General features: G+C 36.5%; 1 protein-coding gene across 4 annotated transcripts in view; it reads right to left on the bottom strand.

Moving 5' to 3' along the window:
* Window positions 1-5,980: 5,980 nt before the first annotated feature.
* WASF1 (WASP family member 1) overlaps window positions 5,981-26,411 on the bottom strand; it is a 92,610-nt gene continuing 72,179 nt past the window's right edge. For 3 of the 4 annotated variants that reach the window (XM_067702361.1, XM_067702362.1, XM_067702360.1), the window contains 7 exons: window positions 25,026-25,160; window positions 14,088-14,241; window positions 12,902-13,019; window positions 11,253-11,425; window positions 9,447-9,626; window positions 7,703-8,331; window positions 5,981-6,840 (listed from right to left, as the gene is read on the bottom strand). In XM_067702361.1, the coding sequence (XP_067558462.1) occupies window positions 6,683-6,840; window positions 7,703-8,331; window positions 9,447-9,626; window positions 11,253-11,425; window positions 12,902-13,019; window positions 14,088-14,241; window positions 25,026-25,160 (1,547 nt within the window). In that variant the 3' untranslated portion in view covers window positions 5,981-6,682. The remainder of the gene's footprint in view (window positions 6,841-7,702; window positions 8,332-9,446; window positions 9,627-11,252; window positions 11,426-12,901; window positions 13,020-14,087; window positions 14,242-25,025; window positions 25,161-26,411) is intronic. The other variant, XM_067702363.1, reaches the window with a different exon arrangement.

Raw genomic sequence — 26,411 nt, 5'->3', positions numbered from 1 at the left:
TAAAAAAACAATTTATTGCCAAAGAGTTGTGGAAAATTAACCAACCCAGTAATCAAATCTAAAAATATGGACTCATTTTAATACGCTCTAAAAAACAAAATTAATAGAATCACATCACACATAGTACTTATTTTTTGAGCTGAGTGTCTTCAAAAGAAAATGGATTCTTACCAACAAAGTAAATGTGGCAGAAGAGATAATATAGACATGAAAGGGGTAGATAAAAAGTCAAATTCCCCAAAGCCTCCCCCCTTGTTGCTGCTTTGTTTTGAATTAGAACCTCCACGGCAGAATTATCTTTGACAAAATCCTTAGAAGAAGATTTCTAGATCTGAAAGATAACAGAATAAAGGGTAGCTGAGCATGTTAAAATGGGAATAGAGCAGAGATTCTGCAGATGTAACAGGATAAAAAGGAGAAACTGCATAATAAACTGAGGTAGAAAGAAAACCAAGATGGTGTTGAGCCTAAGGGTGGTGGAATGTAAGGTCTTAGAGACAGAAGATTCATCTGCATGATTTGACAATCCAGGAGAGCCTACTAAGTATACTTAATGAGAAAAGGAGATCAAACTAGTATTATGGTAAATTAGATGAGAAGAACTTCAACATGGAAGTTTAAGCATGGGATTAAGATACTAAGGAGATGGTTCTTCCATCTCACAATACAGTCAAAACCCAACTCTAGATAAATCCAACTGTCTCTTTTTGACAATTGCCTTCAGACTGCTGGGGAAAAAAATTACATATTGCAGACTGGAACCACTATAAATTCATGGTCACCAATCTCAACAATATTTCAATATTGCATGACAATTTCCTATTTCCCTGGAAAGCTCACTCCCATTTTTCACATGACTACTTCAAACCTTCTCTACTTTTCTTAAAACTGCTGTCACTTCTCCTGCTCCCCATTTACCCTGAGCAGTGTTGTCATCTACTTCAAAGAGAACACAGATGCCGTTAGAAGGAAACTTTCTCAACTTTTTTGGCACCAGAACTTCAAATCTTTTTTACACATTCATCCTTTTCTCCTTCCTGGAGGCAAGGTTTCCTTTTATGAATGTAAGATTAATCCCTCCCTCCAATCATGTCAGTAATCCCTTCCCTGCTTTATGTCCCAAACTGCATTACTCACCCTCCCAGACCTGTTCTTCCTCTTAATGGTCTTTATATCAGTAAGCTAGGACTCTGGAAATTATCCTTTACTCCTTCCTCTCCAATTACCAAGTTCAGTGTATTCCACATCTTAAATATCTCCTGAACCTATTTCATTAACTATCTCCTCTGTCACCATCATCCCCAATTATTATCTGTCACCTACTGTACCTGCCTAACTGGTCTCGACCTCCAAGTGTACTTCTAACTCATTTACCACTTTGCAGCTGCCAATCATCTTTCCAAAATGCTACTCTGATGTCACTTCCTCAATTTTACTGCCCACAGAATATAATGCAAGCTCCTTAACAGGAGCTCCTATTACCTTCTGAAGGTAATATTACCTATTACCTTCTTAGCTCCTAAGACCTTCTCATGGTTTGCTCTTGCTTACCTTTCTAATTTATTTCTAGTTACTCCACTCCTTGTATGCTTTGCATCAAGCATTTCCAGACATGCACACTCCTATTTCCTTTGCCTGGGAGACTGTCCATCCTCACTTCAACATTCGCCTGCCTAGGCCACCTCAAACTTTAAATATTATTTCCTTTTGGAGGCCTTTCCTGACTTCCTAGACTAGGTTTGGTGTCTGTGCTAGGAGCTTCCCTAACATAACATTCATTGTTCTTTGTTAATTTATCTGTATGCTCAGAAAGTAGGACTCTGTCTATTCACTGTTGTATCCCCAATACCCAGCAGAATAACTGCAGGCGTCAAAAATTTTTGCTGAATAAATAGAAATATAATAAATGTAAAAAGAAAAAGAAAAACAAATCATTAATAATAGATGTGCTCCTTTATCTGGTGTGGTCTAGATAAAAAGTTGCTATAGGTTTTCTTTAAAGTCAAGTATAACATTTCATGGCTTTCATAGGTAAGAATGAAATAGATACTTTTAAGTAATATTGGAAGCTGTTACAATAGAAGACAGATTGTGATTTGATGACTCTTGTGTCTTCTGTATTGCTTCCAGGCCAGAAAGCTGTAGTTTTATTACTCCTGGAGACATCAATGTCCTATATCAAGAGAGTAGTATTGAAACAGCTAGCCTAAAGGCAGGATGGATAAATAAGAAATTTATCAAGAAGTCTTTGAGTATTACACAGACACATACACAAGGAACATATTTATATAGACGATAAAATATTCAAAATCATTATCACTAAACAAATTTATCTATTATAGCAAAAAGAAGAGAGTATAAATATCCTGAGGAAAATGACTTCAATACATGCTCAGTTGTCTTTAAAATTTTTTTTTCTAAAGAAAAAAAGTCAGGGCAGCTGGCCTTACAATAATGAGAAAAGATATTGATAACTAGTCTGTAAAAAAAAAAAAAAAAAAGTGCCTGAAATGTTCATTCAAGGCTGGTATTCATTCTTTATTCAGAGCCTGGCTGTCAGACTTGAAAAGCAACAGAGATTACTGATGCATTCTACAGCCAAGTCATGGAGAACATAAATAAATTTGTTCTTAGTACAGCAATGAATAAAGGGAGGAAAAGACTTATTCTTTGTATTACAAGGGTTCTATGCCTTCTGTTTGGCTTCAGTAAGATGATTTCTATTAACTACAGTTATATGACACAATTTAGAAATACCATAATTTGATATTTCATTTTCATTAGTTCAATGCAGCAAAGCCACCTTTAAATCCTGATATTGCATGATTAATATCCTGCATTTGTTTATTTGCACTTATTTATTAAGTAGTTAACATAGAGATCATGAATTCCAAAAGGAATTTATTGGACTATTTAGGAGCTTTCAATAATTTATGCTTGCTTCAGTTTAGGGAGGTAGTTTTCAGAAAAATAAAAATATGGGGTCAAGATAAATGTAGTAAAGTGAAAACCAACAAAAAACCCAGCAGCGGTATGTTTACTAAAGTCAAAGTCAAAGCTATGTTTTGAAAGTCATTCATGAGAATTCCTATTAAATTAAAACATTTGATCAATTTTGTTCCCTGCATTAATAAATTACTTCAGAAATATTAATAACTCACCTTTTGGCCAGAAGGGGCGATTCTATGCTTTCCATTTCTTAAATTACACACACACACACACACACACACACACGCACGTGTGCGTGCATGCACAGAGTTTTTATGAAGCTAGGACTAGTTTTATGTCAACTCTATTACTGAGATCAGCAGAGGAAATTTTTTTAAGCAGGAGCAGTGTCTAGGAAGATATTATTTTAAGAGTCTTAGTGGACAGAACAAAAAAGATATTTCCGAACCCGTTTACAAGAAGAGATATTGTGAGTTGCCTGTTTAAGACAGCTGTCTTGTGAGTTACCGATTTGGCAAGCTCGAGTAGTTAATAACTGTGATGCAAAATGGCTTAAGTATCACTTGAAGAAAGCCTATAAAAGAATTAGAGAAACTGAAAAGGAATATGAACTGTAGTTGTGGTGATCTGAGAAGACTTCATGAAAATATGGATGTGAGATTGTTGTTGAAGAAAAAGGGTAGGGATTTTTAAAAGTGGAAATAAAGGGTAGTGTCTCATAATTTACAGAACACAACTGAAATGAACATTTTTCTTATTTATCTTTAATACATATTTATAATATGAAAATGCTTCAGAAGTCATCTCATCTGCCCAAATAGATTATAAATTATGAAAAGTAGTAGTTATAGCTTAAAACACCTCATAAATCTGCAGCTTACAAATATCCCTTACTTAGGAAAAGTTATAGACACACTTCCTTTCCCTCCATAGTGACTGAATTTCATCCCAAATTCCACTGCTGCTAAGTATTTTCCTCCCCTTCTTTTGTCCCACCATTATTGGGAAGGGGAAGGAACAGTGTTACAAAAAAAAAAAAAAGAATGTCAGAGGGACTGACAGTTTCAAGGAGGTAGAGTATATGCAGAAAATGAAGATCAAATAAATTAAGAACTAAACAGTGTTTGTTAGATTTGGTAATATGGAGGTAAATGGGTGACTTCAACCATAACAAGTGAAGCCAATTATTTCTTCACAATATGTAATTAATTTTTTCTGACTCTATGCTTATGCATGACCTTGTGGAACAGTAACATAATTCAATAAGAAAGAAAATAGTCATTACCCAGTAACTTTCATTCTTCTTAGGGTATTAAAATTAACTACTGAATGATTTGCTCCAAAAGTCTCTCATCAAGGTAAGTTGAATACTAGACTGAAAAGTTATTTTGATTTTAAAATAAATACTACATGTATGGCCTCTTCAGCCTGTGGGCACTTTCTTATCTTCTAGAATGTTCTGAAAAACAAACAAAAAAAACTATCATAAACTATTTAGGATATACACTTCCAGGCTTTACAACAGATCCACTTCTATTGTTAAGTTTGGGACTGACATGTACACACTGCTATATTTAAAATAGATAACCAGCAAGGATCTACTGTATAGCACAAGGAACGCTGCTCGATAGTCTTCAATAACCTAAATGGGAAAAGAATTTGAAAAAGAATAGATACATGTATGTGTATAACTGAATCACTCTGCTGTACACCTGAAACTAACACAACATTGTTAATTAACTATGCTCCAATATAAAATAAAAATTAAAAAAAAAAAGACAAAAAGAAATCCTCAACCATTTCCTTTTGTATCTCCCTTAACTGCACCAATACCAGTATCATTCCCTTTTTAGTTACCTGGCCACAATTGAGCTTTACAAAAACTATCTACTAGCTACTGCTTTTTGATCATAAGCACCTTGGAAAGACAAACTTTAAATTTTGGTATATTTTCTGGAGTTAAGTTCAACAATATACAGTTTTGTAAGGTGGGAAGGAAACTCAAATGGCTATCTAATCTCTTGTTCTAGGTCTAGGCAAATCTACCTAAAAGCAAATCTTTTTTTAAAGCCATTGGGAAATGTTTTTTATGTTCAAACCGTATTGCTATTGGAGGACTTAGTTCATCATTCCTCTTCTACAAGGATTACAGATCATTAGTTAGCTACCTAAAACCCCCTCAAATTAGCAGGTTACCAATGACCTCATGTTTCAGCTATCCATTGCCACAATGCTATGCGAAATAATCCTCAAAACTTAGGTGTAAGACAATAAACATTTACTTTTACTCATGAATTTATAGGTCAGCTGAACAGTTCTTCTGGGCTGGGCTAATTTTAGCTACGCTTGCTCATCTGTCTACAGTCAGCCAGCAGGTGAGCTTGCAATTGGCTCATCTAAGTTGGCCTCACTTGGGATAGTTCTCTGCATAAGGTTTCTGAACTTCTAGCAGGCTCAGCTGAGCTTACTTTTTCCACATGTTTTTGGCTAAAACAAGTCTCAGGACACTCAGATTCAAAGCGGGTGGTAACAGAACCCATCTTTTGATGGGAGTAGCTGGGATAGAGGGATCCCTCTATTGATGGGATAGAAGCAAGGATGAAGATTACAGTCACTTTTATAGTCAAACTACCAAAGCCTCATTTAGTCTTTTCTTCATACTAAATAATCTGATATTGATGCTGCTTCTCGTTCATCCCTGAATCTGGACTGTGTAAACATTAACAACTAATTTTATCATTGCAAAACATAATTTCAAGAATGCTGTTAAACTGAAGTCAAGATGTGCTGCAATTAGAGAGCAAGTTGAGATTTTAATTTAAGAGCATAAGGAGTTGAAAAATACTGACTTTTGACTTTAGGAAAAAATGACATAAAAGCTACCTTATGCACTAGACAATATGAGTCTGTACAATTAAGAGGAAATTATACAGCTTAAGTACTTTTTAACTTTTTCATTGACTATTTAGAGCCTACTTTATATTATTTGATAAACTATCAGAAAGTTTTATTCAAAGAGGTAACACCCATGAACCTTTAAAATGAACCATTTATTAAATCAGACTGTTATTCTTAACAGTTATGTAAGTTACATGGTTTATGTCAGAGTATTTCACATGGAAAATTTTTAAACTCTTATAGGCAAGCAAAATTGTACCACACAATATATAAGTAGGAAGGGGATACTGCTAAACATTCAAATAAGGCAAGTATTTTAAAACAATAAAACAATAATTAAAAATTCAAGCATTCCTTTAAGAGAATTCAATACTACAAGCTAAATGTACTTTCTGAGTGTATTCATATAAAGGTAGTGTTTCTTCTTTTAAAACGTCAGGAAATGGAATAAGGCTCATTAACAGATACAGCTGCCCTCAAGATTTTTAATCTCAGTTGCTCTCTTTAAATTAAAATTCACAAAGTGCACAATTAAGATATATCAAAAAACTGAATCAGCTACTCTAATAACAGCTGTCCATGCTTAATACTTAGTGGTTTATTTGACCAAATGATGCCTTTTCAGGGAAAAATAAAAAAAGATAAGCCACTGTAAAACATTTAGTTTGAAATGTATGCTAATATTTTTCTTAGAAATCAAAAATTATGGAGGAAAAGGGTTATTTACCTTAAGGAAAAGAAAGCAAAACACTGGAATGACCAAACATTTTCAAAGAACAAGCACCACAAAGGACATTTGCATTCGGTTTTGTAATATTTATCAATGCATTTTTTCTTACTCCAACCAATCTACTTCATCAAATTCTGAATCATCTTCTGAATCACTGTATTCCACAGCAATACGGCGGGACAGGATGGTGGCAACATCATTTTCAATGCGTTCGTGTTTAGCTTCCTGTTCACGCTGCTCTTCGACTTTTCGTAGCTGAATACCTGATATAGTAAATCCAAACCATTCATTGTAAACCAAAATACTAGATATTATTAGATATTATTAATCGAATAAATTCAAATACACATGAGAAATACTAACAGGAAAATAAAAAGCAAGATCTATTAAAAAGAATTTGAAGATTTGATGAAACTTACCACATACCCCAGTGGATGTCTATAGTTTATTTAGCCATTATGGTCTATTGTGCTTCCCTACTCACCACCTCCTAAAGTTAACCAGGTGATACATTTCTTTTGTTTGTTACCTCTACGGTCAAATAAATTAAACATCGTTGAGCATATTTTCTGTGGCTTTGTTCTCCCCAGTACTTGAGGGAAAGGCACTATTATTCATTCTATACTGTTACTGCCTGGCATATAGTAGGAAACGTTGGCTGAATAAATAAATGAATGTGACAGGTTGTTCCTTTGTTACTAAGGTAGGAATCTTAATCCTTTAAAGGTATTGGTAAAGCAAGTGTCACTTACATATCAAATGGACAGCCTTAACACTGAAGAAAATACCATTTTAAAAGGAGTTATATATATTGAATATAATATTTACAAAGGGTTTTAACTAAATTTTCTATAACATTTAAGTCTGATACTTTTAATTTCTCATTCATTCCATAAACATTTCAAGAACACCTACTAAGTATGAAAATAAAATGATTAATGTGACATATTTTCTTGAAAAAGACTTAAAATATAAATTGAACATAGCTTTACTTTCTAAAGATCACTTGTACAAAAACATGAGCATCTAAACTTTTATAAATGAAGAAAACATTATTGTCTCCAATATTTAGAAAAGTTCTAATGCTACCATTGCAATGCTTTTAACGGCTCTTGAGAAAATTACCTTTTCGTATTGCTTCCAGAAGTACACTTCTGGCATCACTGATTACAGGTAGGGTTGATGGATGACGCTTTGGCTCAGAAGCAGGTATAATTTGTGATGGAGGAGATGGAGGCATTAATGGAACATGGGGACCTGGGGCAGTAGATGGAGTTGGATGTAGCCCAGAGGGAGGATGAGCAAGAGCTGCGACTGAGACAGGTGATGATGGTCGAATGCCAGGTGGAGGCAGAGGAGGCGGTGGTGGGGGCGGAGGCAGCCCCTGGACTTCTCCTTGTGGGAGTGGGTGAACTGGTACAGTCTCGCATACTGGGGCAGCTCTAGCTACCGGTGGAGAGAGCTGTACTAGAGGAGGTGCAATTGGAGGAGGAGCTGGGTGAAGAACTCCAGGGGCAATCTGAAGAGGAGCTGGAGGCGGTGGTACTGCTGGAGCTTGCAAAGCAGTGGTTGGAGGTGGAGGTGGGGGAGGTACTGGTGGGGGGGGAGTCGAAGTCATTGAAGCTCTTAATGAAGAAGTTGACAAGGCAGATGGAAGAGGTGGTGGAGGAGGTGGTGGGGCGGCGCTCACAAACACAGGTGTCCTGCCTGTAGCTGGTGACTGAGGACGATTTTCTATCAAACCTGTAGCAGAACTGAAATGATAAAGAGATCCCAGCAAGTTACTTAAAGAGAAAAAACTAACCACACAAAACATAAATGGCTACCAGTAATTCTATCAAGGTAGAGGCATTAACATGTTCCTATAAAAATTAAAAATTCTTCAGCAATATTTAGAATGAAATGAGAACTAAAAGTACACTAACAAGAAAATCAATACGTGGCGCTTTGATTTATAATATTCTAAACGATCTCATCCTCTCATGCAACTTTCATATCCACTCGAGCATTTTATCCTTCCTTTGATAAAATGCTCAGTTTTACACTGGGATATGAGTCTTCATAATGACTCAACATTTATCATATTACAACATTTGTATTGCTATACCTGTGGCCAAAACAATACTGTATTTGTATTGAAGCTATTAAGACTCATTATATGTCATTTCAGTTAAATCAATGACAACTAATTACAAACCACAAAAGGAAATTTATGCCCCTCTTCCTTGCTGAGGATGGAACATCAAATGAGTCAGTAATATAAGATTGATCTTTTTAACTGGAAATTGTAAAGCTGATCTCTATTTCTCTATGAAAAAAAATTATAATGTGGATAACAGTGGACAAAATGAAACTTCAAAAAGCTTTACTAAAAGATTATTATGAGCAATTGCCTATTCTCTCTCAAATTCTTAGAGTATTTCCCCTAATATTAAATTAACATTTATAATCAAGTCTTTGGTTCCCATTTCTTTGTCCCTAACCACATACCAAAAATTCTTAATTTTTATTAATATATTGCAGATCATGTGCTTGATAACAAAGCTATAATAAAATGAAACACACTTTAATCTTTAAGTTATCATTAGCTAAAATTTCCCAAGAGAATGTGTCAGCTCTTATGAGAGGCTGGCAAACTACGGATCAAATCTGACCCGATCCCTGTTCTTGTAAATAAAGTTTTGTTGAAACACAAACATATTCATTTATTTATGTATAGTCCATGGCTGCTTTCATTCAACAATGGCAGAGTTGAGTAGTTGTGACAGAAGCCATATGTCCTAAAGCCGAAAACATTTATTATATGGGCCTTTAAAGAAAAAGGTTACCAACATCTGAGATGAAACATCATGTGCTTGTTCTGACATACCTGATACAGGTGGGTATGGGTTTTGCATCTCCTGCTCCATGCACTGGTGGAGGTGGAGGTGGTTCATGTGGTCTGACTAAGACCCTTTCCTCAGCTCTCGTCAGAAGCTCACTCATCTGACTAAACGGCAAGGCAGAAAGCGAGTAAGATCCATCCATATGATCCACATATGTCTGCGGTCTAAAAAATACATACAGTATCAGTGTATTTTTCTTGAATTATTGGTGAAGTAAAATGTTCTACATGAGATATTGAAGGTTTATCCTTTGAATGCCAATATTTTAACTACTTTAAGAAACTTCTTTCAGAAATTTATTACATTCATCCTGCTTTTAAAACACAGAATGCTGCTCACAACGCAACCTTTCCTTGCTGATTCAGGTTATTATGATGACCTTCAGTTATTTTATTATTTTATAATATAATACTAATTCAATTCACAAGGGTGAAAAGTATTACTTTCATAATCTGATAAACAAGAAAAGAAAATAACTTTCAGCCAATTGTGTTCAAAGCTATCTGCCTCTATTTAATTTTTTTCTTTACAATAAGATGCCAATGACAACAAGCTAGAATATGAAAACTGGAATTTTCTACCACCAGAATATCCTACTGTTCTTTTAAACCTAAATGACTTCCAAGTGTCTGGCACCCAAGGGAGATAGGTCTGTGATACCAGTAGCACAGACATGGCTAACTACATTGTTTTTGTCTTTTTGCTGTTTTCAAAGGTGCTAGGGTACTCAGAAAATAGCTGCGTAACATAATAACATGTGACTTAAGTCAGATTTAAGCAAAATTTTAGATACCTTGAGCATGTGAAGACATAAATATTTACTGACTGTAGTGCATGCTGGAGACAAAGCTGGATTTAAAAGATGTGTACAAAGCAAGTTAGAAATTATTATATTTACACAACTGGGTAGGCTCAATACCTCAATCACTTAACAGTGATTAGAAATAAATGTCTGTCTACAGATTATTAATTTTTTAAAAAATCAATCCTTTCAGTCTCTTTCTTTCAGTACTACATATGGATAGTACCTTATATGTATATTACTCCTAAAATAGGCCAAAATAATTTACACTTATGACCCAATAATTTACATGTATTATTCGAAAGAAAGTCTTAAGTTCTTTTCCATTCAAAAATCAGTAACTATAAAACATATAATAATAACTATAATCAACTGTACACAAATCTCTTCACAGAGAGATGCTAGTATAATGTTTGTTAGGGTTGCATATTAGTTAGATAGGGTCCCTGGCCACTGAGAGAGGAAAAGGACCTATTGCATATTTCTGCAAAAGGGGATGAGTAATTTTGTTTTGAAAGTCCTGATATATCTGAGGTGGAAGATGTGGCATAGAAAGGAAGTCAGGGGAAAGAAAAAGGAACAAAATATAACCCCCTTCCAACTCCTATTTTATCTGCAGTGAATCAATAATACTTCAAAAAAAAAATCCAGACCCCATTACTCTATTATGAAATTCTAACAGACTCTGCCTGAACTACTGAGAGTGAGCTGAGACCTCATATGAAAGTTAAAACATCGAAGATCATCTACTCCAACCACTTCTTTCTACAGATGAGAAAACTGAAGTCCGGGTACAAAAATGATCTGCCCAAGATCAGACTTCAATAGGCTCACAATGGTCAGGGTTTCAAAATCAACTCAATACTTATAGAACAGAGTCTGTCAATTCAACAGTTCAGGACCTAAGACTTAGACATATAGATATTAGAAATAAAGCCAGTGTTTTACCATTAATTTTGTTTAAAAAAACAAACAAAAGAAAATAAACCTTGTTTCAAAATGAGAGGCTGGGCCATTAGCAACTTCAATATGCTTATGTAAGAGATTAGCATCATCTTCAGCCAGCTCTGGACCTTGGGCCAGCTTCTGCCATTCTCTCCGCCTGTCATGAGGTGCTCTTGGCACTTTTTCTGGTTCATGAGGACGATCTAGATTTTTCTGCTATAACAGATGTATTGAAACAAAGCCAAATGCTGAAGTACTACGTTTTTAAAAAGAGGTTATAACAACGAAAATAGAATTCTAACATCATTATTGAAAAAGACAATGTCATCATAATATAGTAAAAGTAACAGAGATACAGTTCATTTGTGCATTCAGAGTTAAATCTTAGCTAGTTTGTTTGTAATCCCACTTTTGAAAGCTTTTTTAACCTTTAAATGAAATTGATGTATCAGATAAAAATAGTATGTCTACATAATAAAACTTGAGGTCAGAAAGTCCTTTCAGATGAAAACAGATTCATCAACTCTGCTCCCACATTATTAGTTTTTGCTATAATGAGTGAAATTTCTACAATTAAAGGCACTGCCTACCTCTAGCCAAAACCTGAAAATTTACTAAGGTTATATTATCTGAGAAACGACTAATTAGCTAGCCAATACATTAGAAAAAAATCCAATTACCCAATTAAACCATAATAACTGTCACTCAACAGAAAATAGGGTATTTGAAAAATAAAACAAAAAGTGATTCCAACTGTGGGAGAAAAAGTATAGAAAGAAACCAAAGGGGCCAAGCAGGTAACATACGTGAATAAAAAGAGCCAGATATAAGATGAGGCCTGCACTGAACTAGACGGGTATGTCCATCTAAGGCATTCCAGTTCAAAAATTTAAAAACCACTGTGTTTGTCAAACAAAACTGCTTGCAGGCATAGTCTGGGCTACCAGTCACCAGTCTGCAAACTCTGGCTAGAACACTGGTACACTGTCTAGTGCAGAAAATAATAACATGTAGGCATTTTGGGGAAGAGCAGGGAGAGCAGAGATAGCTATAGAAGAAACAGAGGGATGATAAAGACAAACTTTGCCACCTTCATAATTCTGCCTAAATCCAACTTTGCTTCCTCCTTCTATATTTCTAGTTATCATTAACATGGAATAAAACAGATCCAAGTGAATTTTATTAGAAAGTAGAAAATGATAATACAGCAGACAGGTAACAGGAATTTAGTGAGACTGTTATAGGCTTTCCATTTAGGATATGCTCTGTGGTAAGAAAATATTAACTTAATCTACTTTACCAATATCTGTACAATATTCCTTTGTTCTGCTTTAGCAGAATGCCTTTCTCTTCCCTGGACCACTTAGTTCTTATTTGTTCGTCAAGATTCATTATAAGCTTTGTTGAAGTGTTTATCAGCCCCGTCCTCCCTAAAGCAGGTGCTATTTTGTGCTACTCAAACCCTCCATGCATACCTCTCTGTTAGGTGGGTATTTATCACACCATATTATAATAACCTAATTGTTCATTTGCTCCCCATTAGACTGTGATCTTTCTACGTGGTTATAAAGACTTCAGTATTTGACCATATGGACCAAATAAAATAAAACTGTCAAAGTACAGAATTAATAAAGTCCCACATATGCAACAAATCACAAATACATGAAAACTAACTTCAATTTTTTGAAATACCTTCTGCTTCCTCTTTTCCTTCCTCTTATCCTCCGTATCTTGTAACATTTTTTCTTTCCATAGATCAAAGAAATATGAAGGATTGGTATAAAACTTCAAACCTTCTTTACCATCATCTCTGAAGTATAAAATATCAATTAAAATATACATTAGTAAGACTTAGAGAGGCAATAGGAATAGAAGTAATTTTACTAAAATTGTTTCCTCTTACATTAACAAAATATAGCATGTGTAAAAATATTGGCAAAATAAATGAGAATATGCACCAATAGAACATTTCTCACAAATCAGACAGGAAACTTCTGGAAAACCAGAAGTTTTTCAGAGTTGGTATTAATAATTTAAAGGTACAACTGGACAATTTTCATCCCTAACTTCCGCTGAATGCCAAGTTTTCTATAAGTCCTGTGGGAAATTCCAGTAATTACAAATGATTCTGCCAAAGAGAAAAGCCTGAAAGGACAACAGAACAGAGAAACTATACAGGGTTTCTGCCAATACTCTAATTTACTTATCATCTTACCAAATCCAAAAAATATCACCAAATAGTCATTCTAATAGTAATAGTTATATCCAATGCCTTGCATACTGACAAATAGTTTCAAATAACTATCCAAATACCATTTTATTCAGGACACGTGTTGTGCCTCTTAAATCACCCATTTAACAATTCATGTGAAAGACTCCAAAGAAAGGCTGAATAAGTCCAGAGTTTTTAAATGGTAAAGAAAATTTAAAAACAGATACTACATATTCAATACACAGATATTTAATGCAAAGATCAAGAGTAGACAAGAACCAGAAAAAAACAATATTTTATTAATGTGGTGGGATTTTGAACTCTTTATTTTTTCTTTTCCATCTAATTAGAAATTAAATTAAAAAGACAATAACAACTCCTTGTCTCTTCATATTCATGTTTGCCATTGGCTTTTCTTAAAAACACCTGTCAAAACAACTCCTTTGAGTAAGTCTTGTTTTTTGTATGCCCAAACCTTGGGAACTCACCTAGTGAATAAAGCAAAGGTTTTCTAAAGGTGGTGGATAAGGAGGGTTCTCTGCATTGCTCAGGAGACCAGTGAAATAAAAAATGTTTGGGGATTTAGCATTTAAAGGTAGACTGCTACATATCTGAACTTGAAGTCTGAAATAAATAAACGGCCTTCTTACTTATTAGCGTACTGACCTGTAAGGAGTGAGTATATTGAGCGGTGGAGGCTGTTCACAAACATCGTACGTCTCCTGTAATGGAACAGGCAAAGTCCTGCGGTCGAAAAGCTGCTGATCTTGAACTGTAGAACTTCGGAAAGCTTTTCTCATGGTTATATCTTGCAAAGACACTAAAACAAAAATCCAAAATGTATTGTTTTATTTTACTAAGATGATTTAACATAAGGACAAATTCATATACCGTATTTGTTTAAAAGTCAGAAGGTCATGACTGTTAGTGGCTTATGAATCAGGAACCATATTTTAAATGTTCTATCACTATATGCCACATCATTTTGTGCTTTATTTTTCCAATTAGATGGGTTTTAATGCAACCTCTGATTTCTAAGGCTCTAATGACACCTGAAGCATATGCTACATTTCCCATCAAGTGCACCTTTTCCTTTTCTCTCCTTGCCATCCCCAGTCCCCACCAACCTACATTTTCCTCTTTTTTTCTATAATCTTTTTTCCATCTCCCTTTATTACTTTTATTTAGCTTATACCAATAACACTGAAGGAACTACTTAGTTATCAGTGGCATTCTGGGCTAAATGCACTATTGCCCTCTATGCTTTAAGTATGCTATAAGTATGATACATGGACTATAAAGTTAAAACAAACTTATTGTAAAGAAAATTAAGTTTTCAAGTACTGGGCAATCTGTACTGTTGTCTATTTCACTTATCTTTTATCTTGTTCTATAAGGGTCTTCAATTAACTACAAGTTCTTGAAGACTGAGGCTATCTTGTACATTAGTTTCTCCAGTAAGTTAACACAGCCCCATCATACATACGAGGATTTAAAATAACTTCATTTGCTCAGTTTCTTTTGGACTGTGCAGCATGTTAAAATAAAAAATTTACCAAAATACTAGATTTTTAACTCTTAGAGTGATTTCTTGATATTAAAAAACTAGGTGATTTTTTAACATATCTAATATGGGTTTTAGTACAAATGCCTTATACCATAGAAAGGTCAGTATTAAATAATCATAACAATTCTTAAATTATTTTTCTCCCTAAAATAGTATCTCTTTCATCCTTACAAATAAAATTCACTCAACATGAATGTTTGGGTCTATGAAATAAGTGGAGCAATGAGGCTGGCTATGCAATAGCCACAACATGACTGCATTCCCAGCAATTCCACTTCTGACTTAAAAACACCAAAATAAAACTGAACTAGTTGCAGTTGTCAACATTTAAAAACAAGAGGTAAGAGATAAAAATCTAGATACCTGGCTTCTTGGACAAAAGAAAGATCTGGCATGACTACACTGACTTCACCTCATTTCATGTCACCCACATGCCAACAATCTGCTCCCTGTTTTGTACACAGTCTCAAAATTGCGCACTTGGTCCACTTCACTCAGAGTAACCTGGGTGTAAATCCTGGTTTTAAGTCCTAGCTCCACCACTTTCCTGCTTGGAGACTCGATTCTAAGTGGCTTATAAGCCATGAGAAGATGCTCAACATCATTAGTCATCAGGCAAATGCCAATACATTCTACAAAATGAACCAATATTGAAAACATTAGGCTTAGAAAGAAGCCAGTCACAAAAGACCATATATTGCATGATTCCATTTATTTGAAATGTCCAGAATAGGCAAATCCATAGAGACAGAAAGCAGATTAGTGATTGCTGGAGGCTACGGAGAAGGGGAGATGGGAAGTAACTACTGTTGGATATAGGGTTTCTTTTTGGGGTGAGGAAAATGTTCTAAAACTGACTGTGGTGATAGTTGCATAACTCGGTGAGAATACTAAAAACCACTGAATCATACACTTTAACTTCAGACGAGTTAATTGTAGGGTGTATGAAATATATCTCAATAAAGCTGTTTTTTTTTTAAAGTACTGTCTTGGTTTTTTCTCATATCCAGACCTATGAGTTTATATCTTTGCATGTAGAGGAAACTTAGCATAGTTAAGTACTCACCTCTCCTTATTCAGGCATTAAATTATGTCAGAAGTTGGTTCAATCACTAAAACAGCCATCATTATATTCTACCTTTTGCTTTTTTCAGCGATATCCTTTAATTTTTTTTTTTTCGGTACACGGGCCTCTCACTGTTGTGGCCTCTCCCGTTGCGGAGCACAGGCTCCGGACGCGCAGGCTCAGCAGCCATGGCTCACGGGCCCAGCCGCTCCGCGGCATGTGGGATCTTCCCGGACCAGGGCACGAACCCGCGTCCCCTGCATCGGCAGGCGGACTCGCAACCACTGCGCCACCAGGGAAGCCCTCCTTTAATATTTTTACTGTTCAAGTTTAGATCTATTATATAACTTACATTTATAATAAAAATGTTATTCCACAAAAAATATTTTGAACAGAGGATTATAAGAGATTCACATTAAATAATACTCTAGGGTAGATAAGTGAAAATTATGTTCTTAGTAGTTTCAGTTTTCCTTCTTAAAAAATAAACAAAACACAAAGAGGCATTTGAGAAACACCACCACTCAATGTTTTCTATCAAGGCATGAAATGTTTTACCACTAAACTTTCTACCATTATTATTTTTTTAAACCTAATATCCCTAGCTTAATATCTCAGCATAGAACACTTTTGTCCTATATACTGGCAATTTGGGAACTTTTTTTTTCTTTTGGAAATGTTGATTTAAATTGGGAAGTAACATTGAAAGAACGAGATCAGATTCTAGCAGTTTAGCAATATGCACACACACAAGTATATTAAAAGGAATTGCATTCTTAAACAATCAAACCTAAGAATTTCAGGTAATTTTCAAATTATTTCTAAGACAAATGTATACAAACAAATTATAAGAGAGAAAAGACAAAGAAACTGGAGGAAGAGTCTGGCCAAAAAAATTTTATGTCAAAAAATGAAGAGCTATTTAATATACAAAAAGAAGAGGTAAAAAAGGGGAAAAAAAGCTTCCCTGGTGGCGCAGTGGTTGAGAGTCCGCCTGCCGATGCAGGGGACACAGGTTTGTGCCCCGGTCCGGGAAGATCCCACATGCTGCGGAGCGGCTGGGCCTGTGAGCCATGGCCGCTGAGCCTGCATGTCTGGAGCTTGTGCTCCACAATGGGAGAGGCCACAACAGTGAGAGACCCACGTACCGCAAAAAAAAAAAAAAAAAGAAAAAAGAAAAAAAGAGGAGAAAACCCAGGAGACTCATGCTAATGGCATTTATACATAAGCCACCAATCTATTACAACATGTACAACAAAGGTCGTGGGTAAAAAAGTTGTGTAGTAAATTCCTTTTTTTTTTTAACATCACTATTGGAATATAATTGCTTTACAGTGGTGTGTTAGTTTCTGCTGTATAACAAAGTGAATCAGTTATACATATACAAATATCCCCATATCTCCTCCCCCTTGCATCTCCCTCCCACCCTCCCTATCCCACCCCTCTAGGTGGACACAAAGTACCGAGCTGATCTCCCTGACTACGCAGCTGTTTCCCACTACCTATTTTACATTTGGTAGTGTATATATGTCCATGACACTCTCTCACTTCATCCCAGGTTACCCTTCCCCCTCCCCATGTCCTCATGTCCATTCTCTACATCTGTGTCTTTATTCCTGTCATGCCATTAGGTTCTTCAGAACCAGTTTTTTTTTTTTATTTTAGGATTCCACATATATATGTGTTAGCATATGGTATTTGTTTTTCTCGCTGAATTACTTCACTCTGTATGACAATCTCTATGTCCATTCACCTCACTACAAATGACTCAGTTTCATTTCTTTTTATGGCTGAGTAATATTCCATTGTATATATGTGCCACATCTTCTTTATCCATTCATCTGTCGATGGACACTTAGGTTGATTCCATGTCCTGGCTACTGTAAATAGAGCTGCAATGAACACTGTGGTACATGACTCTTTTTCAACTATGGTTTCCTCAGGGTATGTGCCCAGTATTGGGATTGCTGGGTCGTATGGTAGTTCTAATTTTAGTTTTTCAAGGAACCTCCATATTGTTTCCAATAGCGGCTGTATCACTTTACATTCCACCAGCAGTGCAACAGGGTTCCCTTTTCTCCACACCCTCTCCAGCATTTATTGTTTCTAGATTTTTTGATTTTGGCCATTTTGACTGGTGTGAGGTTATACCTCGTTGTAGTTTTGATTTGCATTTCTCTAATGATTAATGATGTTGAGCATCCTTTCATGTGTTTGTTGGCAATCTGTATATCTTCTTTGGAGAAATGTCTATTTAGGTCTTCTGCCCATTTTTGGATTCGGTTATTTTTTTTTTGATATTGACCTGCATGAACTGCTTGTATATGCTGGAGATTAATCCTTTGTCAGTTGCTTCATTTGCAAATGTTTTCTCCCATTCTGAGGGTTGTCTTTTGGTCTTGTTTATGGTTTCCTTTACTGTGCAAAAGCTTTGAAGTTCAATTAGGTCCCATTTGTTTATTTTTGTTTTTATTTCCATTTCTCTAGGAGGTGGGTCAGAAAGGATCTTGCTGTCATTTATGTCATAGAGTGTTCTGCCTGTTTTCCTCTAAGAGTTTGATAGTTCCTGGCCTTACATTTAGACCTCTAATCCATTTTGAGCTTATTTTTGTGTATGGTGTTAGTGAGTGTTCTAATCTCACACTTTTACATGTACCTGTCCAGTTTTCCCAGCACCACTTATTGAAGAGGCTATTCTTTCTCCACTGTACATTCCTGCCTCCTTTGTCAAAGATAAGGTGACCATATGTGCATGGGTTTATCTCTGGGCTTTCTATCCTGTTCCATTGATCTATATTTCTGTTTTTGTGCCAGTACCATACTGTCTTGATTACTGCAGCTTTGTAGTATTGTCTGAAGTCAGGGAGCCTGATTTCTCCAGCTCCAGTTTTCATTGTCAAGATTGCTTTGGCTATTCGGAGTCTTTTGTGTTTCCATACAACTTGTGAAATTTTTTGTTCTAGTTCTGTGAAAAATGCCAGTGGTAGTTTGATAGGGATTGTATTGAATCTGTAGATTGCTTTGGGTGGAAGAGTCATTTTCACAATGTTGATTCTTCCAATCCAAGAACATGGTATATCTCTCCACCTGTTTGTATCATCTTTAATTTCTTTCATCAGTGTTTTGTAATTTTCTGCATATAGGTCTTTTGTCTCCTTAGGTAGGTTTATTCCTAGGTATTTTATTCTTTTTGTTGCAATGGTAAATGGGAGTGTTTTCTTGATTTCATTTTCAGATTTTTCATCCTTAGTGTATAGGAATACCAGAGATTTCTGTGCATAAATTTTGTATCCTGCTACTTTACCAGATTCATTGATTAGCTCTAATAGTTTTCTGGTAGCATCTTTGGCATTCTCTATGTATAGTACCATGTCATCTGCAAACAGTGACAGCTTTACTTCTTCTTTTCCAATTTGGATTCCTTTTATTTCTTTTTCTTCTCTGATTGCTGTGGCTAAAACTTGCAAAACTATGTTGAATAAGAGTGGTGAGAGTGGGCAACCTTGTCTTATTCCTGATCTAAGTGGAAATGGTTTCAGTTTTTCACCATTGAGGACAGTGTTGGCTGTGGCTTTGTCATATATGGCCTTTATTATGTTGAGGAAAGTTCCCTCTATGCCTACTTTCTGCAGGGTTTTTAAAATAAATGTTGTTGAATTTTGTCGAAAGTTTTCTCTGTATCTATTGAGATGATCATATGGTTTTTCTCCTTCAATTTGTTAATATGGTGTATCACATTGATTGTTTTGCATATATTGAAGAATTCTTGCATTCCTGGAATAAACCCCACTTGATCATGGTGTATGATCCTTTTAATGTGCTGTTGGATTCTGTTTGCTAGTATTTTGTTGAGGATTTTTGCATCTATGTTCATCAGTGATACTGGCCTGTAGTTTTCTTTCTTTGTGACATCTTTGTCTGGTTTTGGTATCAAGGTGATGGTGGCCTCGTAGAATGAGTTTGGGAGTGTTCCTCCCTCTGCTATATTTTGGAAGAGTTTGAGAAGGATAGGTGTTAGCTCTCCTCTAAATGTTTGATAGAATTCGCCTGTGAAGCCATCTGGTCCTGGGCTTTTGTTTGTTGGAAGATTTTTAATCACAGTCTCAATTTCAGTGCTTGTGATTGGTCTGTTCATATTTTCTCTTTCTTCCTGGTTCAGTCTTGGCAGGTTGTGCATTTCTAAGTATTTGTCCATTTCTTCCAGGTTGTCCATTTTATTGGCATAGAGTTGCTTGTAGTAATCTCTCATGATCTTTTGTATTTCTGCAGTGTCAGTTGTTACTTCTCCTTTTTCATTTTTAATTCTATTGATTTGAGTCTGCTCCCTTTTTCTCTTGATGAGTCTGGCTAATGGTTTATCAATTTTGTTTATCTTCTCAAAGAACCAGCTTTTAGTTTTATTGATCTTTGCTGTTGTTTCCTTCATTTCTTTTTCATTTATTTCTGATCTGATCTTTATGATTTCTTTCCTTCTGCTAACTTTGGGGGTTTTTTGTTCTTCTTTCTCTAATTGCTTTAGGTGGAAGGTTAGGTTGTTTATTTGAGATGTTTCTTGTTTCTTAAGGTAGGATTGTATTGCTATAAACTTCCCTCTTAGAACTGCTTTTGCTGCATCCCATAGGTTTTGGGTCATCGTGTCTCCACTGTCATTTGTTTCTAGGTATTTTTTGATTTCATCTTTGATTTCTTCAGTGGTCACTTCATTATTAAGTAGTTTATTGTTTAGCCTCCGTGTGTTTGTATTTTTTACAGGTCTTTTCCTGTAATTGATATCTAGTCACATAGCATTGTAGTCAGAAAAGATACTTGATACAATTTTAATTTTCTTAAATTGACCAAGCCTTGATTTGTGACCCAAGATATGATCTATCCTGGAGAATGTTCCATGAGCACTTGAGAAGAAAGTGTATTCTGTAGTTTTTGGATGGAATGTCCTATAAATATCAGTTAAGTCCTACTGGTCTAGTGTGTCGTTTAAGGCTTGGGTTTCATTATTTATTTTCATTTTGGATGACCTGTCCATTGGTGAAAGTGGGGTGTTAAAGTCTCCTAATTTTATTGTGTTACTGTCGATTTCCCCTTTTATGGCTGTTAGCATTTGCCTTATGTATTGAGATGCTCCTCTTTTGGGTGCATAAATATTTACAATTGTTGTATCTTCTTCTTGGATTGATCCCTTGATCATTATGTAGCGTCCTTCTTTGTCTCTTGTAATAGTTTATATTTTAAAGTCTACTTTGTCTGATATGAGAATTGCTACTCCAGCTTTCTTTTTATTTCCATTTGTATGGAATATCTTTTTCCAACCCCTTTCAGTCTGTATATGTCCCTAGGTCTGAAGTAGGTTTCTTTTAGACAGCATATATACGGGTCTTGTTTTTGTATCCATTCAACCAGTCTATGTCTTTTGGTTGGAGCATTTAATCCATTTACATTTAATATAGTTATCTATATCTATGTTCCTATTATCATTTTCTTGATTGTTTTGTTGGTATTTTCCTTCTCTTGTGTTTACTGCCTAGAGAAGCTCCTTTAGCATTTGTTGTAAAGCTGGTTTGGTGGTGCTGAATTTTCTTAGCTTTTGCTGGTCTGTAATGGTTTTAATTTCTCCATTGAATATGAATGAGATCCTTGCTGGATAATCTTTGTTGTAGATTTTTCCCTTTCATCACTTTAAATATGTCCTGTCACTACCTTCTGGCTTGTAGAGTTCCTGCTGAAAGATCAGCTGTTAACCTTATCGGGATTCCCTTGTATGTTATTTGTTGCTTCTCCTTTGCTGCTTTTTTTTCTTTGTATTTAATTTTTAATAGTTTGATTAATATGTGTCTTGGCATGTTTCTCCTTGGATTTATCCTGTATGGGACTCTCTGCACTTCCTGGACTTGACTATTTCCTTTCCCATGTTAGGGAAGTTTACAACTATAGTCTCTTCAAATATATTCTCAGTCCCTCTCTTTTCTCTTCTTCTTCTGGGACCCCTATAATTCGAATGTTGGTGCGTTTAATGTTGTCCCAGAGGTCTCTGAGACTGTCCTCAATTCTTTTCATTCTTTTTCTTTATTCTACTCTTTGGTAGTTATTTCCACTATTTTGTCTTCCAGGTCACTTATCTGTTCTTCTGCCTCAGTTATTCTGCTACTGATTCCTTCTAGAGAATTTTAAATTTCATTTATTGTGTTGTTCATCATTGTTTGTTTGCTCTTTAGTTCTTCCAGGTCCTTTTTAAACATTTCTTGTATTTTCTCCATTCTATTTGCAAGATTTTGGATCATCTTTACTCTCATTACTGTGCATTCTTTTTCAGGTAGACTGCCTATTTCCTCTTCATTTGTTTGGTCTGGTGGGTTTTTACCTTGCTCCTTCATCTGCCGTGTATTTATCTGTCTTATCATTTTGCTTAAGTTACTGTGTTTGTGGTCTCCTTTTTGCAGGTTGCAGGTTCGTAGTTCCTGTTGTTTTTGGTGTCTGCTCCCAGTGGGTAAGGTTGGTTCAGTGGGCTGTGTAGGCTTCCTGGTGGGGGGGGACTTGTGTCTGTGTTTTGGTGGATGAGGCTGGATCTTGCCTTTCTGGTGGGCAGGACTGAGTCCATTGGTGTGTTTTGGGGTGTCTGTGACCTTATTATGATTTTAGGCAGCCTCTCTGCTAATGGGTGGGGTTGTGTTCCTGTCCTGCTAGTTGTTTGGTATAGGGTGCCCAGCACTGTAGCCTGCTGGTCCTTGAGTGGAGCTGGGTCTTAACGTTGAGATGGAGATCTATGGGAGAGCTTTCACTGATATTATGTGGGGCTGTGAGGTCTCTGATGGACCAATGTCCTGAACTTGGCTCTCCCACCTCAGAGGCTCAAGCCTGACACCTGGCTGGAGCATCAAGATCCTGTCAGCCACACAGCTCAGAATAAAAGGGAGGAAAAAAAAAAGAAATAAAGATAAAATAAAAATAAAATAAAGTTATTAAAATTAAAAAATTATTATTAAAAATAAAAAAGCAGGGCTTCCCTGCTGGCGCAGTGGTTGAGTCCGCCTGCTGATATAGGGGACGCGGGTTTGTGCCCCGGTCCGGGAAGATCCCACATGCCGCGGAGTGGCTGGGCCTGTGAGCCGTGGCCACTAAGCCTGCGCGTCCGGAGCCTGTGCTCCGCAATGGGAGAGGCCACAGCAGTGAGAGGCCCGTGTACCACAAAAAAAAAAAAAAAAAAAAAAGTAATAGAAAAAAGAAAGAAAGAAGAGAGCAACCAAGCCAAAAAACAAATCTACCAATGATAAGTGCTAAAAACTATATGACAAAATAAAAACAAACAAAAAAAAACGGGCAGAACCCTAGGACAAATGGTAAAAACAAAGCTATACAGACAAAATCATACAAAGAAGCACAGACATACACACTCAGAAAAAAAGGAAAAAAAATACATATATTAAGAAAAAAAAGGAAGAGAGCAACCAAATCAATAAACAAATCTACCAATGTTAATAAGCTCTAAATACTAAACTGAGATAAACATAAAACCAGAAACAAATTAGATGTAGAAAGCAAACCCCAAGTCTATAGTTCCTCCCAAAGTCCACTGCCTCAATTTTGGGATGATTCGTTGTCTATTCCGGTATTCCACAGGTTCAGGGTATGTCAAGTTGATTGTGGAGATTTAATTTACTGCTCATGAGGCTGCTGGGAGAGATTTCCCTTTCTCTTGTTTGTTTGCAGAGCTCCTGGGGTTCAGCTTTGGATTTGGACCCGCTCCTGCGTGTAGGTCATCTGAAGGCATCTGTTCCCCACCCAGACAGCATGTGGTTAAAGCAGCAGCTGATTAAGGGGCTGTGGCTCACTCAGGCCACTGGGAGGGAGGGCTACGGAATGCAGGGCGAGCCTGCGGCAGCAGAGACTGGCATGACGTTGCAACAGGCTGAGGCATGCTGTGTGTTCTCCTGGGGAAGTTGTCCCTGGATCATGGGACCCTGGCAGTGGCAGGCTGCAGAGGCTCCTGGGAGGGGAGGTGTGGATAGTGACCTGTGCTTGTATGAAGGCTTCTTGGTGGCTGCAGCAGCAGCCTTAGCATCTCATGCCCATCTCTGGCGTCCGTGCTGATAGCCGCGGCTTGCGCCCATCTCTGGAGTTCGTTTAGGTGGTGCTCTGAATCCCCTCTCCTCGCACACCCTGAAACAATGGTCTCTTGCCTCTTCTGCAGCTCCAGACTTTTTCCCAGACTCCCTCCCAGTTAGATGTGGCGCACTAGCCCCTTCAGGCTGTGTTCACGCAGCCAACCCCAGTCCTCTCCCTCGGATCTGACCTCCAAAGCCCAAGCCTCAGCTCCCAGCCCCCACCTGTGCTGGCGGGTGAGCAGACAAGCCTCTCAGGCTGGTGAGTGCTGGTTGACACTGATTCTCTGTGCGGGAATCTCTCCGCTTTGCCCTCTGCACCCCTGTTGCTGCATTCTCCTCCGTGGCTCTGAAGCTTCACCCCCCCGCCCACCCCCCATCTCCTCCAGTGAAGGGGCTTCCTAGTGTGTGGAAAGTTTGCCTCCTTCACAGCTCCCTCCCAGAGGGGCAGATCTCGTCCCTATTCTTTTGTCTGTCTTTTCTTTTTTCTTTTGCCCTACCCAGGTACGTGGGGAGTTTCTTGCCTTTTGGGAGGTCTGAGGTTTTCTGCCAGCGTTCAGTAGGTGTTCTGTAGGAGTTGTTCCACATGTAGATGTATTTCCGATGTATTTGTGGAGAAGAAGGTGATCTCCACGTCTTACTCCTCTGCCATCTTGAAGGTCTCCCCCTGCCCCCCGAGGTGTAGTAAATTCATGTTTTGTGTGTGTGTGTGTGTGTGTGTGTGTGTGTGTGTATGTTTCTTTCATTAATTGAAGCACATTTCTCCCAGTTGTTTTTTTTTTAATAAATTCATGTATAATAGCGTTCTTAAATATATCACTCATCCCACCTAACCAAAAACATACATGTGAAAGAAAATATAACATGAATAAACTTACATTCTTCTTCTTTCGGATCAAGCTGTGTAACACTAACAGATAAACGGTCCACACGTTCTTGTAATGAGTTAACTCTGAAGGAAAAACTATGTGCCTCATTGAATAATTCTCCAAATATATCTTCAGCATATTTACCTAAGCAAAAATGAAGCATATACCATAAAAGTTAATGTTATCTGAGATAAATATCAAACAATTTAACATTTAAAAACGCTGCCCCAATGAATTTGGTATTTACTTGAAAGTAGTTTAAATTTTAAACCCATCCTAAAGTAATCCAACTGTGACACAGTGAGAAGAAAACACAAACCCTGGGAAATACAGTTTTAGATACTAGCTCTACCACTTCCTGGTAGGTGACTTGTGGCTAAGGAAATACTCTCCTGCTTTATCCCTATCTACACCTGTTGAGGGTTAGAGAGGTTATAATGTAAAGTACACATAAATAATACATCTCTAATCCCAATTCAGCAGTCATAAACAGACTGTACACTAGAACCGAATTTCAGGCCAAGTGGCAGAATCCAAGATATTTCATAAACCTAGTAGATGACCTAATCTCAGGTACACCCAAAATACAGATCCTGAAAATTTATGAGAGATATTTTATATTTTCTCTCATTCTAGTTTCTTAAAACATCATAAATCTAAAATCACTGAATTCCTCTAGTCATGTAAATTTCCATTACTGTAAAGAATAAGCCAAAATAATCCCATTCTAAAAGGAGAAATAAAAATTTCTATCTAGTAAATAAGCCAGGGAGAAGTTTTAGATGACCTATAATTTTAAAATGTTCAAGTGTATTTAGAACATATAAATAAATGCTCACAATATAAAGATAAGTCAATCACTATCTATACCTTTGAATAAAAAAAAATTGATGGTCTTCCTAAATCAAGACATTTTAGACCCAAGCGTACAGTCTAGGTTAAATGTAGCTCAACAGTAAGCTCTATAGAGTCCTGTAACAGGGTACTAAATACTTATAGAATGAATTCATTAATCTCACCAGTTTACATTTGAACAATGGCTGTCTTTTTTTCAAAGCACTTCAATATATTATCAGTTAAATCAACAAAGGTTTACTGAGGGCTCACCCTGTGCCTGGTAGGTGTATTTCTTACTGAAGACACCAAGAAATAAAACATAAAATACCTGTCCTAGAAGATTTTATAATCTTTAGGAAAAAAATCATAACTTTAATCTCTCTATAATAAATTAAGAGAAAAAGGATAATTTTGTATATATTCATTCGCTCACATATATTCTTTAAACCAAAATGACTGGGAATGTCTTATGTGCCAGACTGTGTACCAGATCCTGGAGATATAAAAATGATTGGACGAAGTTCTCTGCCACTGACGGGTTTTGAACAGAGGGAGAAA

The sequence above is a fragment of the Pseudorca crassidens genome, chromosome 13 (genome assembly GCF_039906515.1).
Source record: "Pseudorca crassidens isolate mPseCra1 chromosome 13, mPseCra1.hap1, whole genome shotgun sequence".
In the NCBI taxonomy this organism is placed as follows: domain Eukaryota; kingdom Metazoa; phylum Chordata; class Mammalia; order Artiodactyla; family Delphinidae; genus Pseudorca; species Pseudorca crassidens.
The sequence above is the reverse complement of the archived record's forward strand: the minus strand, read 5'-3'. Positions and strand labels throughout refer to the sequence as shown.